Below are 18,352 nucleotides of genomic sequence, written 5' to 3'. Positions count from 1 at the left end.
TTTAAAGATATGAACAATGCAAACTATCGCTAAATAAACACTTTGGCCCTGAAAATGGCGCGGAGTCGCATTCCTCCCGAGAGTAAGTGGTGTTGGAGACTGATTAAAAACAATTCTTATTTTTCTTTACTTTTTCTATCTGTCTCTTTTATCCCCAATTCCAGCCATCCCATCGCTGCTGAGCACAATGTCCAGGCCATGATTTGGGTGTTGTAATTTCTCTTTGATTCTGTGGTTGAATTCTTTATTAATGATTCCCTCCTGCAATGAGGGAACTTTCACTCAAGTTGCTCTGGGGAAGTCTAGAATCTACTTTTGTTTAAATAGGAAAGCAAGGCAGGCAGCAAATGCAAACTGTCTGTCACGTTTCCATTGTGTTTGGATTATCGCCGTGTTGGTGGTAAAGGCTGAACATCGCCCGACATCTCCAGATTGTTTCAGTTATTATCCAGGATATATTTCCTTTCCAGAAGTGCGTGCACACTCTGCTTAACTCTGTTCTTTTGGACAATCAGCGCTTCCCTCATTCAGATCAATGTTTCACCAGTGAATGTACTTGCTGCAGGGCGACCAAGGCAATACTGGATTAGTTGGACTGGCCGGTAGTCCTGGACTGCGGGGGGCACCTGGAGAACCTGGAGTGGTGGGTGCCAGAGGACGACAAGGAGGAAAGGTAAGTCAGTCTCAATAACATTATCGTTTTGGTGCTTCTCGAGAGCAACATAACTTTCAGGATACAAACCCTCTGAGACTTCCTCCAGTTCTGGCCTCTTGCTTATCCTCGGTGTTTATCACCAGGACTTTCTGCTGATGGTCCACATGAAGGGTGCAGAGGATGGTCCAGGGATGAGGGGATCTTAGTGACAGGGTTCGTGTTGGAGAAGCTGGGATTGTTCTCCTTGAAGCGCAGGAGATTGAGGAGAGATTTGCTCAAGGTGTCCAAGATTCTGACAGGTTTAGATAAGGTAGATAAAGACAAACTCTTCCCATTGGCTGATGGACTCAGAATTTAAGGCTTTGGGCAAGAAATACAGATGTATGTGTATGTGTGTGTGTGTGCGTGTGTTTGTGGGGGGGGGGGGGTGGGGGGAGGTGTAGGGGAATATTTGAGGGATGGGGGGATGCAGACAGACAATCAACAATGGTTTCATGGTCATCAGTAGATTCCTAATTCCAGATTTTTTTAAATTGAGTTCAAATTCCACCATCTGCTGTGGCGGGATTCGAACCCGGGCCCTCGGGTTCGAATCCCCAATATCAGCTGAGTTTCTGGATTAATAGTCTAGCGATGATACCACTAGGCCATCGCCTTCCCATCATCTTCTCCATTCATCTTTGTAAATCCTTTTTGCATCTTCTTTATATCCTTTTCATATCACAGAGTTTAGGAGTGTGCATGGTACTCCAAGTGTGATCTGATCAATGTTCTATCTCTCCAGTATCTTCTCTACATCCTGTCTTCTAAATTTGTTCCTATCTCAACAGGGGGAGAAAGGTTTACCAGGTCAACCTGGCTACCAAGGGAAACAAAGAGGTCGCACCGGAGTACAGGGTGATCAAGGAACCATTGGAGAACCTGGTCCGAAAGGACAAAGGGTAATTATTACCCAAGAGTTTATCATTTTCATCACAGTGTGCATCCTGTAAAAAACTCACGGAAGACAGAGTCTCAAGAAAACTACCTTTGTGGTTCCTCGCTAACCATGCTCAATGTCACCGAGATTGCAGGAAAGATCTAGAGTGGAACGTGGACCCATAACCATCTAACTTCGAGACAGTCATTATGTAACTAACACAAACTCATTTCCACAGCGTGATCCAGTGTTGCCAACTTGGGTCACAATTATTCCTGGAGGTTTTATCCTGCCCTCCTTCCCTTTCTCGCAGTCTCACCATTGGTCCATCCTTGCTGTGAGCCACCTTCTCAGAGCCAATCGGAAAGTGAATTGGTTCTCTCCTACGTTATTGGATAATCATTGACTCTGGGTCAAACAGCCTTTTCTCTGTCATCTCCGATATTTTTACAATCGATTAGCCAGATTGGTTCCAAGAAAATGAACAAAAAAAAATACCAGTGTTTCTTCTTAAGAACTTTTTTCTCTGACTCGCTGGTGGCAGTGCCCTGGAGATTAGTCTCCAAGTTCTGGAGACCACCGGGCGATCCTTAAGGATTGTGCCCACATATAGAATCATACAGAAGTACAGGGCGGCACGGTGGCACAGTGGTTAACACTGCTACCTCTCAGTACTGGGGACCCAGATTCGATTCCCGGCTTGGGTCACTGTCTGTGCGGAGTCGGCATGTTCTCCCCATGTCTGTGTGGGTTTCCTCCGGGTGCTCCGGTTTCCTCCCACAGCCTGAAAGACGTGCTGGTTAGGTGAATTGGCCGTGCTAAATTCTCCCTCAGTGTACCCAAACAGGCGCCGGAGTGTGGCGACGAGGGGATTTTCACAGTAACTTCATTGCAGTGTTAATGTAAGCCTACTTGTGGCTAATGAATAAACCTTAACTTTTTTCAGTGCAGGATTAAGTCCATTCAACCCATCAAGTCTGGGTCAACTCTTACAAGGAGCAATCAAGTTCATCGCAATGCCCACTCTCGCTGCTTTTACAATTTTAACCCCTTTAAATATTCATCCAATTCCCTTTCGAAGGCTGCTATTGGTTCTCTGTTTATCATTCCACCAGGCAACACAAATCCTAACCACTCACTGCACAAGAAAGATTATCCTCTCGTCATCTCTGTTTCTTTTGCCAATCATCATTAAATCCGTGTCCTCGAGTTATCCACTCTTCAACAAGTATTTTATTCCAAGCATACTTTGTCAAACTGTCTGCCTTTGTTGAAATGGTCATGAAGAAAATCGAAAAATTCTGAATTACATTAACAACCGTGTTTGATTTTTTTTTCAGGGGGATGTTGGTGATCAAGGATTGATGGGTTTCCCAGGCTTTGAAGGTCCAAAAGTATGTAGATCCAAAAAAAATAGGTGACTTAGCAGAGAGGGAGCTTTAGAGATGATTGTGTCATTGTTCAGAAAGGATCTTGTAGCAAATGTTAACATTGAGAGAAACTGCAGTGATCTGAGTCGCGGGGTTATTTTTCTGACCACGGGGCGAGTGTATTTGAAAAACTGCATTGTGAAGTTGAGTTTGAGTTTGTTTACATACACTAAACTAAAAATTTTGTGAACCAAATCCTGCACTCACCTGATGAAGGGGCAGTGCTCCGAAAGCTCGTGCTACCAAATAAACCTGTTGGACTTTAACCTGGTGTTGTGAGACTACTTACTGTGCCCACCCCAGTCCAACGCCGGCAACTCCACATCATTATTTGAAAAGCAGCACCTATTACCCAGTTCATGTTTTGTTTTATATCCAATCAAATAAAAAGAATTGGTCCAATCAAAGTCCCTACAAGAGAGACGTTCCAGATCCAAGCTGACAAGACAGGCCCCACTTTTCCTGTCTTGGGCTCGATCTACAAGATCCAAGCTGCTAGGAGCAGGCATGACACCCCACCCCCCCCCACACCCGCTGTGCTTGATCCGAGCTTCATCATAGCCAAAAGGTCCAGATGGTGTTTTTAAACAAGGTCCAGATGGTGTTTTTAAAAATTGCTTCAAGTGAAACCTCAGTGTAACCTCATTGATCAAGGATCAAACTTCTACACTTGATCTTAGCCAGAAGATGTACTGGAGGGAATGCTCAATGAGTGGCACTGACTGTGTCACATCTCATGTGAAGGCAAACAATATCACAGGAGTTATATTCCTGAGCTAAAATCCAGAGGTGTGGATTTCTGATATGGCAGCCAATTTAAATGGAGTTAATGAAGTAAAGTTTGATATGAATAATGCTGACCGTGTAGTGACGGCATTGTTGTAGACACCCGTCTGGTTCACCTTTGGGGGCACAAGTTTGCCATACTAACATTGAGGAGAGATGGAGTCGGTTAGGATTATTATGGAAGAATGGATCTCATAGAAACCTATAAAATTCTAACAGTACTAGATAGGGTAGATGCAGGAAGGATGTTCCCAATGGTGGGGGAGTCACAGTCTGAGGATGTGGGTTCAAGCATTTAGGATTGTTGGGGAGAAATTTCTTCACCCAGAGGGTGGTGAATGTGTGGCATTCGCTATCACAGAAAGCAGTTGAGGCCAAAACATTGTATGTTTTCAAGAAGCAGTTAGACATAGTTCTTGGGGCTAAAGGGATCAAAGGATATGGGGGAAGGGGGTATCAGGATATTGAATTGGATCATCAGTCATGATCAAAATGAATGGTGTGTTAGGCTCGAAGGGCTGAATGGCCTCCTATTTTCTATGTTTCTATCCTTACCGGGTTTGGCCTAATGTGACTCCACGGCAATGTGGTTGAGTCTAATTGCCCTCTGAAATAGCCCAACAAGCAATTCAGTTAGATTCAGACAAGTGGCTCAAACCACCGTCTCAAGGGCAATTAGGGATGGACAGTAAATGCTGGCCTGGCCACTGAAGCCAACATCCTGTGAATGAATAAAATCAAATAGGAGTGACACGGTGGCACAGTGGTTAGCACTGCTGCCTCACAACACCATGGATCTGGGTTCGATTCCGGCCTTGAGTGACTGTGTGAACAAAGAACAAAGAACAATACAGCACAGGAACAGGCCCTTCGGCCCCCCAAGCCTGCGCCGCTCATGTGCCCAACTAGACCATTCGTTTGTATCCCTCTATTCCCAGTCTGTTCATGTGGATATCTAGATAAGTCTTAAACTATCCCAGCGTGTCCGCCTCAATCACCTTGCCTGGCAGTGCATTCCAGGCCCCCACCACCCTCTGTGTAAAATACGTCCCCCTGACATCTGTGTTGAACCTTGCCCCCCTCACCTTGAACCCGTGACCCCTTGTGTTCGTCACAGCTTCCCACTGTTCACCCTATCTATGCCCTTCATAATTTTATACACCTCTATTAGGTCACCCCTCATCCTCCGTCTTTCCAGGGAGAACAACCCAGTTTACCCAATCTCTCCTCATAGCTAAGACCCTCCATACCAGGCAACATCCTTGGAAAACGTTCTCTGTACTCTCTCCAAAGCCTCCACGTCCTTCTGGTAGTGTGGCGACCAGAACTGGACACAGTATTCCAAATGTGGCCTAACCATTGTTCCATACAGCTGCAACATCATATGCCAACTTTTATATTCTATGCCCTGTCCAATAAAGGCAAGCATGCCATATGCCTTCTTCACCACCCTCTCCACCTGTGCTGCCACCTTTAAGGATCTGTGGACTTGTACACTCAGGTCCCTCTGTGTGTCTATACTCCTGATGGTTCTGCCATTTATTGTATAGCTCCCCCTTACATTAGATCTACTGAAATGCATCACTTCGCATTTATCTGGATTAAATTCCATCTGCCATTCCTCTGCCCAATGTTCCAGCCTATCTATATCCTACTGTATTCTCTGTCAATGTTCATCACTATCCGCAACTCCAGCAATCTTTGTGTCGTCTGCAAACTTACTAATCACACCAACTACATCTTCCTCCAAATAATTTATACCGAAGTTTGCACGTTCTCCCCGCGTCTACGTGGGTTTCCTCCGGGTGCTCCGGTTTCCTCCCATTGTCCAAAGATGTGCAGGTTAGGTGGATTGGCCATGCTAAATTGCCTCTTAGTGTCCCAAGATGTGTAGGTTAGGAGGATTAGACATGGGAAATGTGTGGGGCTACAGGGATAGGGCAGAGGGAGAGGGCCTGGGTAAGATACTCTGTCAGAGAGTTGACGCAGTCTCACTGGGCCGAATAGCCTCCTCTGTATTGTGGGGATTCTATGACATTGTAAATCCAGGATGCCGCAGATCATGGCTGCCTCTGATTGCAGTTTTTGAGTCTGAGTCTGACCACTGCTTTTGTACAACGCAGTCAGTAGCCAGCTGGGAGCTCCTTGAACCCTGACCCCCTGGTTCAGAGGTGCTAGTGTATGTAAATAAACCCAAGCTCAACTTCATAATGCAGCTGAACTGTGAACTCTGATTGGATGTATCCCTGGACATTCTGTCATGTGAAGTCCCACCAATGACTGCCTTGCTCCCTCCCACACACTCTACTGTCATTGGTCACTCAACAGGCCCATCGTCCAGAGCTTCCCATTGGTGTCCGCTCTAAAGGAAATTGTCTGGAGACATTTTCTGTTGGATGAGGAGGAGCAGTGATTTCCTGTCACTCCAAAACCAGCCTTGACCTATCACCCTGCCAACCGCCATTGGAATTGGTTCAACCCCTTCCTCTCCTCCACCTCCCCCAGCATGCCCAGTGCCGAATGTTCTCTGTAGCTGCCCATTTGATGCCTGCTGTTCACTGGTTATGATGTGGAGATGCTGGTGTCAGACTGGGCTGGACAAGATGAGGGGTCACACGACACCAGGTTATAGACCAACAGGTTTATTTGAAATCACAAGCTTTCGGAGCGCTGCTCCTTCATCTGACTTCACCTGAAACCAAACATTACTAAAATCATTGACACTCTCTCAGTGCCTTGTTTCTAAGCGGGTGACTAAATGTCCCAACCCTACCCTCAGCTTGTGCTTTCACTGCCAAATTGAGTGGATTGGAAGTGTCATAGAACCCTACAGTACAGAAGGAGGCTATTCGTCCCATCGAGTCAATACCGACCACAATCCCACCCAGGCCCTTTTGCCGTAACCCCACATATTTACCCTGCTAATCCCCCTGACACAAGGGTCAATTTAGCCTGGCCAATCAACCTCACCCGCATATCTTTGGAATGTGGGAGGAAACTGGAGCACCCGAAGGAAACCCTCGCAGACACGGGGAGAACGTGCAGACTCCGCACAGACAGTGACCAGGGCTGGAATTGAACCCGGGTCCCTGGCGCTGTGAGGCAGCAGTGTTAACCACTGTGCCATCGTGCCACCCCGTGTTGGGCTGGTGTAGCAGGGACACAGAGTTAGCGGGACGCTGATATCATCGGGATCGTGGTGGTGATAAAGATAGACTGACCTGGCCACGGGAGAGGGTGATCGTCATTCTGCAGGAAAAGAATAGAACAAACCTTCAATCCCAATAACCAACACCTCCTCCTGTAACTAACACAAAGCATGTTTACCACGGTTCAGATAAAGATATTGGAAATTGGAAATCCGAGAGTGAGAGATGGTGTCAATGATTTTAACAATGTTTGGTTTCAGTGTAACATGTTATAATCAGAGGCTGACAGTGAATAGTGAATAGAGAATAAAGTCTGTATCCAATGAAAGCCAATGTTGTGTTTGATTTTGGCAGGGTCCAGTTGGAGATATTGGCTATAAAGGAATTCAAGGTCCAAAAGGTCCGATTGGATCATTTGTGAGTAAACTCCTATCTTATTTGTTAAAGTTTGAAATGTTTTTTGCGAGGATGGGTCAATGGTAAAGTAGTCAGTGTTTTTTTAAGCTTATTACTGTGCCATCAGTGCCAGGCCAGTGTTAGTCTGCCCAACAACATCACCTGTCAGTGTCAACATGCCAAACAGGGACAGTCAGAACATTCCCACTTTCTTTGAAGTTTATTTATTAGAGTCACAAGTAGGCTTACATTAACACTGCAACGAAGTTACTGTGAAAATCCTCTAGTTGCCACACTCTGGCCTGTTCGGGTACACTGAGGGAGAATTTAGCACGGCCAATCCACCTAACCGGCACGTCTTTCGGACTGTGGGAGGAAACCGGAGCACCCGGAGGAAACCCATGCAGACATGGGGAGAATGTGCAGACTCCACATTGGAGTGTGGTGACTAGGGGATTTTCACAGTAACCTGATTGCAGTGTTAATATAAACCTACTTGTATCTTTCCTGCTCTTTTCTGAGTTCTCATTCTCTCGATTTCTTTTATGAAAAGGGAAACGCTGGACCATTCGGACCCACTGGAATTATTGGGCCTGCTGGGAAGCCAGTAAGTAGCTGCCTCCTTTATTTGATTTGATTTGATTTATTATTGTCACATGTATTAACACAGTGAAAAGTATTGTTTCTTGCGCGCTGCACAGACAAAGTGGAGAGATTCTTTCCACTTAGAAAGGAAACCAGAACTAGAGGGCACAGCCTCAAAATAAAGGGGGGTCAGTTTAGGACAGAGTTGAGGAGGAACTCCTTCTCTCAGAAGGTGGTGAATCTCTGGAATTCTCTGCCCACTGAAGTGGTGGAGGCTACCTCATTGAATATGTTTAAGTCACGGATAGATGGATTTCTGATCGGTAAGGGAATTAAGGGTTATGGGGATCAGGCGGGTAAGTGGAACTGATTCACTTCAGATCAGCCATGATCTTATTGAATGGCGGGGCAGGCTCGAGGGGCTAGATAGCCTACTCCTGCTCCTATTTCTTATGTTCTTATGTTCTTATACCGTTCATAGAGAAGGAAACAAGAGAGTGCAGAATGTAGTGTTACAGTCATAGCTAGGGTGTAGAGAAAGATCAACTTAATGCAAGGTAAGTCCATTCAAAAGTCTGACAGCAGCAGGGAAGAAGCTGTTCTTGAGTTGGTTGGTCCGTGGCCTCAGATTTTTGTATCATTTTCCCAATGGAAGAATATGGAAGAGAGAATGTCCGGGATTTAGTAAACAGTGAATAACTTCTGATGATCTATTCGCCATCCTGGCCCTGCCAATATCGACAGTATTGACTACAATACAATTCCACCTGAGGAAGACCAGCCAGCCTCCCTCAGCTCTCTCCCTTTGGCAGATCCTGAAGTATCCAATTGTTTTTTCAAATAATCCCATCCCTTTCACCTCCACAGCTCCAACCTGGGATTCCTTTTGTTTCCCGATTGATCTTAATGTGAAAAAGCTCATCGATGTTAGGCTAAAATGTTTCCTATCTTTGCTTTTAACATGCGTCTCCCTGCCGACTTTAAAATGAGGTCTTTGACAAAAGAATAAGAGATGTTACACAACGCGTTTTGATGATCTCTCTGTCAACTGGGATTGTTCTCCTTGGAGCAGAGAAGGTTAAGAGGAGATTTAATAGAGGAACTCAAAATCAGGAAGAGTTTTGATGGAGTAAATCAGGAGAAAGTGTTTGCAGTGACAGGAGGGTGGGTAACCAGAGGGACACAGATTGAAGAGAATCGGGAAAAGAACCAGAGGGGGAGATGAGGGGAGTTTATTTGACACAGTGAGTTGTTGTGATCTGGAATGTGCTGCCTGAAAGGGCGGTGGAAGCAGATTCAATAATAACTTGAAGACAAAAATTTCACAGAGTTACAGGGGAAGAACAGACAGTGTGGATTAACTGGATAGCTCTTCCAAAGAACCAGTATAGACATGATGGATCAAATGGCCTCCTTCTGTGTAATAGTTTCCAATATCTGAGCCCCTAAAAGGTCAAGCATCTCAGACTGCCAACCTCATTAACTAATTACTTATCAGTTGATATTTCTTTTCATTCACAGGGTCCAAAAGGAGTAAAAGGAATCCAAGGTGCCATGGTAAGACCATTCAATAAACAGTTGTACCCATACACTCTTCACCAACATACTTACAGAAATCTTAGAATAGCATTGCTTAATTATCAAGATTGAATCCCTACAATGCAGGTGGAGGCCATTCAGCCCATCATGCCTGCACTAACTGTACACAGAGCATCTTACCCAGGCCCATCCCCCGCCCTATCGCCAAAACCCTGCGCATTTACCCCGCTATCATCCGTAACATTATATATCTAGGGACATTAAGGGGTAATTTAGCACGGCCAATCAACCTAACCCGCACATGTTTGGACTGTGGGAGGAAACCAGAGGAAACCCACGCAAACACGGGGAGAATGTGCAAACTCCACACAGACAGTGACCCGAGGCCGGAATTGAACCCGGGTCCCTGGCGCTGTGAGGCAGCCGTGCTAACCACTGTGCCACTGTGTCAAATGTCAATGTAGAAATGTTCTACATGTTTGGTACAGTTAAAGAAGGTTGGTGTGAAGATTGTGTGGAGTATGAGCACCATCATGGGCTGGTTGGGCTGAATGGCCATTTCCCATGCTGTAAACCCAATGTAATTCTACATAATGTGTTGTGAGGTGAAGTGAAGTGTCAGCTCTGAACAGTTGGACTGAAAGGCGTATTTCTGAGCTGGAGGCATTGGGTCACTCAATGAATTTGCACAACAAGATCCCACAAATTATCAGTTCACCAGATCGTGGCATCGCTGGCAGGACCAGAATTGATTGCACATCATTGATTGTGGTGGTGGTGGGCCATGTTAAATACTGAGTGTCTCGCTAGCTCATTTCAGAGGGCAGTTAGATGTCAACCACATTGCTGTGGCTCTGGGGTCACATGTCGGCCAGACCAGGCAATGATGGCAGATTTCCTTCCCTAAAGGACATTAGTGAACCAGATGGGTTTTTAAAACAACTTTGTTCTTTCCTCGTGAGCCTCCTGCCATCCTTCATCTCCCCCTATTCACCCTGATCAAAATATTCTTCCATTCCGTTCCCCCTCGTGCTTCCCCTTCTCGATACTATTCACCTCGCCCACTCCCCGTGATGGGGAGTTCTATTTACAGAATAAGCGGTGAGGATTCTGCTGGTTTTTTACGTTCCTGCAGCTTTACTTTCCAGTATTTGTGCGGAGGATGTTAGAGGCTATCGTTACAGAACATGACAAGAAGCAGATGGGGATCTCAGACACTCCCAAAGGAATCCTGATGCTTACAGGGTGAAAAATGTTGATCTGTTCATAAAATATTGATGACCTCTGCATGAGAGAGAAGGTCATGAATCACTCAAACGTGAACAAACTTCTTTCTTCAGACCAAAGATTTATGCCCCACGTATGGTTGGAGTATTTTAAGTCTGGCAGGGGCATGTTTCAGTCAGCATATTCCAGAGATAATTACCAAACGGGAGCAAGGCGAGGTCAGCGACGGGGAGAATTTCATTTCCATTCCACCCTGCGGGCTGTAGACTTCAACATCAAACTGAGCTGAAGCTGCAGCTAAATGAGATGCCACTGAGTGTCAACTGATTGTCCACAGAGTTCTACAGCACAGCAAGAGGCCCTTCGGTCCAACGTGTCTGTGCTGGCCATCAAGCACCTATCCGAATTCCATTTTCCAGCACTTGGTCCATGGCCTTGTATCCTCTGGCATTTTGAATACTCATCCAAATGCTTCTTGAATGTCGTGAGGATATTGCTGCAAAGATGGACATGTTGCTGAAGATTCTAATCTTGCATTTATCCTGATGAGTCACTCCCTTTAGCAATATTCAAAAGTGTGAACTGCAGTGGTCTTTATGGCAACCATACTTTAAATTAAAGCGGAACAGCTGCACTGTATCCACTCTGCCCATGTCTCTCATAATCCTGTACAGGCTGCACAGAACATAGAGATCTGTGCATGCGCAATGGCGCCCTCTGCTCTGATCTGCCAGCTTTCAGCGAGCTTAACTCCCTCCTCTTGCTGACAGGAAACAGGTTTAGCAATAGTTTTGCTAAGAGTGAGTGAGTAAGATTGGACTTTTAACTCGTCCAAAAAATCAACACAATTCTCTCCTGTTTTCACGCTCATTCGGCACTTAGAATACTTTTGGTAAGAATGGCTCCAAAGTGTTCTGATACTCCTGTGGCATTGCTCATTGTGACTCAGGGGATCTGCTCTCATAGAATGGGAGGGAGAGGGGAGTTACACCATATCACTCAGTGACTGGAAAAAACTAATTCCGCTTTTATTTCATGGTGTAGTGACATTTTTATGAATGATTTGAAGAGTTTGTTGTCCCCTTTTTCTGAGACAACCCTAAACTAACAATATTTATTCTGATGAAAGGATAGGTTTCCCACATTTTGTGTTCACAGTGTACCCAGCTCCCAGACGTGACGAACAGGAACTGGCATTGATAGAGGATTGGCTGACTGGCAGAAGGCAGAGAGTGGGGATAAAGGGGTCTTTCTCAGGATGGCAGCTGGTGACTAGTGGTGTGCCTCAGGGGTCAGTGCTGGGACCACAACTTTCCACAATATACATTAACGATTTGGAGGAAGGAACTGAAGGCACTGTTGCTAAGTTTGCAGATGATACAACAATATGCAGAGGGACAGGTAGTATTGAGGAAGCAGGGGGGCTGCAGAAGGACTTGGACAGGTTAGGAGAGTGGGCAAAGAAGTGGCAGATGGAATACAATGTGGAAAAGTGTGAGGTTTGGAAGGAGGTATGGAGGCATAGACTATTTTCTAAATGGGAAAATGCTTAGGAAATCAGAAACACAAAGGGAGTTATTGTTCAAGATTCTCTTTAGGTTAACGTGCAGGTTCAGTCGGCAGTTAGGAAGGCAAATGCAATGTTAGCATTCATGTCGAGAGGACTAGAATACAAGAGCAGGGATGTACTTCTGAGGCTGCGTAAGGCTCTGGTCAGACCCCATTTGCAGTATTGTGAGCAGTTTTGGGCCCCATATCTAAGGAAGGATGTGCTGGCCTTGGAAAGGGTCCAGAGGAGGTTCACAAGAATGATCCCTGGAATGAAGAGCTTGTCGTATGAGGAACGGTTGAGGACTCTGGGTCTGTACTCATTGGAGTTTAGAAGGATGAGGGGGGATCTTATTGAAACTTACAGGATACTACGAGGCCTGGATAGAGTGGGTGTGGAGAGGATGTTTCCACTAGTAGGAAAAACTAGAACCAGCGCGCACAACCTCAGGCTAAAGGGACAATCCTTTAAAACAGAGATGAGGAGGAATTTCTTCAGCCAGAGAGTGGTGAATCTGTGAAACTGTTTGCCGCAGAAGGCTGTGGAGGCCAGGTCATTGAGTGTCTTTAAGACAGAGATAGATTGGTTCTTGATTAATAAGGGGTCAGGGGTTATGGGGAAAAGGCAGGAGAATGGGGATGAGAAAAATACCAGTCATGATTGAATGGCTGAGCAGACTCGATGGGCCGAGTGGCCTAATTCTGCTCCTATGTCTTATGGTCTTATGATTCACTGCACCTAGAACTCTGGGCCAAGACTTCCTGGCTTGGTGGAGATGAGCAGATTCTGTGCCTTAAGGGAAGGAGTTATGTCCTCATTCCACCCCCTCCCACAGACGTGATTGTTGGGCCTTGAAAGTTTCTCGATCCTGCAGTCCAGTAAACTCCACAGTCACATCCCAACATCAGCTCATCAGCCTTGCCTCCAACTCCTTCCATGGCCTCACCTTGTCAGACCTTTCTAATCCCCTCCAGCTTCTACAGCTCTCCGAGATCTCTGGCCTCCTGAGCATCGACCATTTTAATCACTCCACCAGCCCTTGAATCTTCAGGGGAGGCGATGGCCGAGTGGTATTATTGCTACACCAGTAATCCAGAAACTCAGCTAATGTTCTGGGTTCAAATCCCGCCACGGCAGCTGGTGGAATTTGAATTCAATAAAAAATATCTGGAATTAAGAATCTACTGATGGCCATGAAACCATTGTCGATTGTTGGAAAAACCCATCTGGTTCACTAATGTCCTTTAGGGAAGGAAATCTGCCATCCTTACCCGGTCTGGCCGACATGTGACTCCAGAGCTACAGCAATGTGGTTGACTCTCAACTGCCCTCTGCAATGCAAGCAAGCCACTCATTTGTATCAATCAAGGGCAACTAGGGATGGGCAATAAATGCTGGCCAGCCAGCGATGCCCATGTCCCACAAATGAATAAAAACAAAACTATCATTATCACGAAAGAGGTAGTGTTGGGCAAGTTAATGGGGCGAAAGGTCCTGATGGAATGCATCCCAGGGTACTAAAAGAGATGGCGGGAGATACAACAAATCCACTAGTGGTAATTTACCAAAATTCACTGGACTCTGGGGTGGTTTCCGCAGATTGAAAACAGCAAATGTGACGCCACTGTTTAAAAAAGGAGGTAGACAAAAGGCGGGTAACTATAGGCCGGTTAGCTTAACTTCTGTAGTAGGGAAAATGCTTGAATCTATCATCAAGGAAGAAATAGCGAGACATCTGGATATAAATTGTCCCATTGATAAGACGCATGGGTTCATGAAGGGAAGGTCATGTTTGACTAATTTGGTGGAATTCTTTGAGAACACTACATGTGCAGTGGACAATGGGGAACCTGTGGATGTGGTGTATCTGGATTTCCAGAAGGCACTTGACAAGGTGCCACACCAAAGACTGCTGCATAAGATAAAGGTGCACAGTGTTACGGGTAATGTATTAGCATGGATAGAGGATTGGTTAACGAACAGAAAGCAAAGATGGGGGTAAATAGGTGTTTTTCTGGTTGGCGATCAGTGACTAGTGGTGTGCCTCAGGGATCAGTGTTGGGACGCAATTGTTTATGATTTACATAGATGATTTGGAGTTGGGGACCAAGTGTAGTGTGTCAAACTTTGCAGATAACACTAAGATGGGTGGCAGAGCAAAGTGTGCAGAGGACGCTGAAAGTCTGCAAAGGGATATAGATAGGCTAAGTGAGTGGGCGAGGGTCTGGCAGATAGAGTACAATGTTGGTAAATGTGAGGTCATCCATTTTGGTAGGAATAACAGCAAAATGGACTATTATTTAAATGGTAAAAAATTGCAGAGGGACCTGGGTGTCCTTGTGCAGGAATCTCAAGGAGTTGGTTTGCAGGTGCAGCAGGTAATTAAGAAGGCAAATGGAATTTTGTCCTTCATTGCTAGAGGGATGGAGTTTAAAAACAGTGAGGTTATGTTGCAGCTGTATAAGGTGCTGGTGAGGCCACACCTGGAGTACTGCGTACAGTTTTGGTCTCCTTACTTGAGAAAGGATATACCGGCACTGGAGGGGGTGCAGAGGAGATTCACTAGGTTGATTCCGGAGGTGAGAGGGTTGGTTTATGAGGAGAGACTGAGTGGACTGGGGCTATACTCATTGAAATTCAGAAGAATGAGGGGAGATCTTATAGAAACATATAAGATGATGAAGGGAATAGATAAGATAGAAGCAGGGAAGTTGTTTCCACTGGCGGGTGAAATTAGAACTAGGGGGCATAGCCTCAAAATACGGGGAAGCAGATTTAGGACTGAGTTGAGGAGGAACTTGTTCACACAAAGGATTGCGAATCTGTGGAATTCCCTGCCCAATGAAGCAGTTGAGGCTACCTCATTGAATGTTTTTAAGGCAAGGATAGATAAATTTTTGAACAGGAAAGGAATTAAGGGTCATGGTGAGCGGGCGGGTAAGTGGAGCTGAGTCCACAAAAAGATCAGCCATGATCTTATTGAATGGCGGAGCAGGCTCGAGGGGCCAGATGGCCTACTCCTGCTCCCAGTTCTTATGTTCTTAAAACGGGCTAGGCTCTGTACTGTGGGATTTCCTCCCTCAACCTCTCCGCCTCTCTCTCATTCTTTAAAACTCATCTTAAAGGCTCCCTCTTTGACCAAGCTTTTTGTCATGTCTTTTACTAGCTCCTTACATTGGTCTGTGTCAGCTTCTGCTTGATAAACACTCATGCGAAGCACTTTGGGGTGTTTTATGACATAAAGGTGCTATATAAATGCAAAAGTTGTTGTAGTAATGGAGTTTAACCCTGATAAATGTGAGGTAATCCATTTTGGTAGGACTAATTTAAATGTGGATTACAGGGTCAAAGGTAGGGCTCTGAAGACTGTGGAGGAACAGAGAGATCTTGGGGTCCATATCCACAGATCTCTAAAGGTTGCCACACAAGTGGATAGAGCTGTGAAGAAGGTCTATAGTGTGTTAGCTTTTATTAACAGGGGGTTGGAGTTTAAGAGCCGTGGGGTTATGCTGCAACTGTACAGGACCTTGGTGAGACCACATTTGGAATATTGTGTGCAGTTCTGGTCACCTCACTATAAGAAGGATGTGGAAGCGCTGGAAAGAGTGCAGAGGAGATTTACCAGGATGCTGCCTGGTTTGGAGGGTAGGTCTTATGAGGAAAGGTTGAGGGAGCTAGGGCTGTTCTCTCTGGAGCGGAGGAGGCTGAGGGGAGACTTAATAGAGGTTTATAAAATGATGAAGGGGATAGATAGAGTGAACGTTCAAAGACTATTTCCTCGGGTGGATGGAGCTATTACAAGGGGGCATAACTATAGAGTTCGTGGTGGGAGATATAGGAAGGATATCAGCGGTAGGTTCTTTACGCAGAGAGTGGTTGGGGTGTGGAATGGACTGCCTGCAGTGATAGTGGAGTCAGACACTTTAGGAACATTTAAGCGGTTATTGGATAGGCACATGGAGCACACCAGGATGATAGGGAGTGGGATAGCTTGATCTTGGTTTCAGATAAAGCTCGGCACAACATCGTGGGCCGAAGGGCCTGTTCTGTGCTGTACTGTTCTATGTTCTAAAGAGCTTTAAACCATTTGAAATCTGACCAGTTGCCACATGAATACCAATTCTTTCCTGCAAAAAGGGAGTTGGATTTCATTTGAGATGCTGAAGATATTATTCCAGAAACAACCATCTCCATGCGTCTAAGTCTTGTTATATACAAAGAACCAAGAACAGCACAGCACAGGAACAGGCCCTTCGGCCCACCAAGTCTGTGCTGACACAGAGGCCTCTCTAATCTAATATTTTCCTGCCTCTACGTGGTCCATATCCCTCTATTCGCTGCCTATTCATGTATCTATCCAGATGCCTCTTGAATGTTGTAATTGAATCTGCTTCCACCACCTCCCCCCGCAGCGCGTTCCAGGCATTCACCGCCTTCTGTGTGAAAAACGTATCCCTTACATCTCTTTTAAACTTTCCCCCTCTCACTTTCGACCTCTGCCCCCAAGTAATTGACCCTTTGACCCTGGGAAAAAGACTCTGACTATCCACTCTATCCAAGCCTGTCATAACCTTGTAAACCTCTATCAGGTCCTTCCTCATCCTCCGACGCTCCAATGAAAACAATCCAAGTTTGTTCAACCTTTCTTCATAGTCAATATCCTCCAAACCAGGCAACATCCCGGTAAATCTCCTCTGCACCTTTTCCAATGCATCAACATCCTTCCGGTAGTGTGGCGACCAGAATTGTAAACAATACTCCAAATGCAGCCGAACCAAAATGTTATACAGCTGTAACATGATTATTCATGTCATTTCTTAAACTTCAATATACAAATAATCCAATGTAGCGTGACAGAAGTTCCTGTTAGGGCAAGATCCCAACAAGAGGCATTGTTGAGACGGGTAATGTGTGTTTTCACTATCCACCTCCGATGAAAACAGTGGAATGCAAATCCCCTAATTGACAGCTGAATAAAATACTTGCTAACTGAATAGAGGTCATCAGAAGGTCACCACCAATCATTCCAGTAGGGAATATCGGAGAAATGTCTTTACCCAGAAAATGGGGAGAATGTGGGACACACTCCCACAGGGAGTGGGGAGAATGTGGATCTCACTCCCACAGGGAGTGGGGAGAATGTGGAACTCGCTCCCATAGGGAGTGGGGGGAAGGTGGAACTCGCTCCCATAGGGAGTGGGGAGAATGTGGGACTCACTCCCATAGGGAGTGGAGAGAATGTGGGACTCACTCCCATAGGGAATGGGGAGAATGTGGGACTCTCTCCCACAGGGAATGGGGAGAATGTGGAACTCGCACCCACAGGGAGTGGGGAGAATGTGGGGCTCACTTCCACAGGGAGTGGGGAGAATGTGGGACTCACTCCCACAGGGAGTATGAAGAATGTGGGACTCACTTCCACAGGGAATGGGGAGAATGTGGAACTCGCACCCACAGGGAGTGGGGAGAATGTGGAACTCGCTCCAACAGGGAATGGGGAGAATGTGGAACTCGCTCCCACAGGGAGTGGGGAGAATGTGGGACTCGCTCACACAGGGAGTGGGGAGAATGTGAGACTCGCTCCCACAGGGAGTGGGGAGAATGTGGGACTCGCTCACACAGGGAGTGGGGAGAATGTGGGACTCGCTCCCACAGGGAGTGGGGAGAATGTGGGACTCGCTCCCACAGGGAGTGAGGAGAATGTGGGACTCACTCCCATAGGGAGTGGGGAGAATGTGGAACTCACTCCCACAGGGAGTGGGGAGAATGTGGAACTCACTTCCACAGGGAGTGGAAAGAATAGTATTGATACATTTCAGGGGGAAGCTGGATAAACACATGAGGGGGAAAGGGATAGGAAGAGATGTTGATTGGGTTAGAGAAAGATGGGGTGGGACGAGGGTTGTGTGGAAGTACCAGCAGGGAACAGTTGGGCCGAATGGCCTGTTTCTGTGCTGAACATTCTATGTCATTCTTGGTAAAAGAAGTAATTAATGAAAAATCAGTTCTGTAATGATTTGCTATGTTTTGATTTTTTTTCCTAGGGGCCTGAAGGGCCACAAGGAGAACCTGGACCACCTGTGAGTAGAACTTTGCAAATGATTCTTGTCATTTTAT

The 18,352-nt window shown here is 46.0% G+C and overlaps 1 protein-coding gene across 1 annotated transcript in view; it reads left to right on the top strand.

The window, feature by feature from the left end:
* Window positions 1-18,352, top strand: part of col24a1 (collagen type XXIV alpha 1) — a 445,996-nt gene that overhangs the window by 412,063 nt on the left and 15,581 nt on the right. Inside the window, exons 47-53 of the mRNA XM_078219024.1 lie at window positions 566-673; window positions 1,486-1,596; window positions 2,915-2,968; window positions 7,294-7,356; window positions 7,889-7,942; window positions 9,442-9,477; window positions 18,280-18,315. Coding sequence (XP_078075150.1) covers window positions 566-673; window positions 1,486-1,596; window positions 2,915-2,968; window positions 7,294-7,356; window positions 7,889-7,942; window positions 9,442-9,477; window positions 18,280-18,315 — 462 coding nt within the window. The remainder of the gene's footprint in view (window positions 1-565; window positions 674-1,485; window positions 1,597-2,914; window positions 2,969-7,293; window positions 7,357-7,888; window positions 7,943-9,441; window positions 9,478-18,279; window positions 18,316-18,352) is intronic.

This window comes from Mustelus asterias, chromosome 8 (assembly GCF_964213995.1).
Source record: "Mustelus asterias chromosome 8, sMusAst1.hap1.1, whole genome shotgun sequence".
Lineage (NCBI taxonomy): Eukaryota > Metazoa > Chordata > Chondrichthyes > Carcharhiniformes > Triakidae > Mustelus > Mustelus asterias.
The sequence above is the reverse complement of the archived record's forward strand: the minus strand, read 5'-3'. Positions and strand labels throughout refer to the sequence as shown.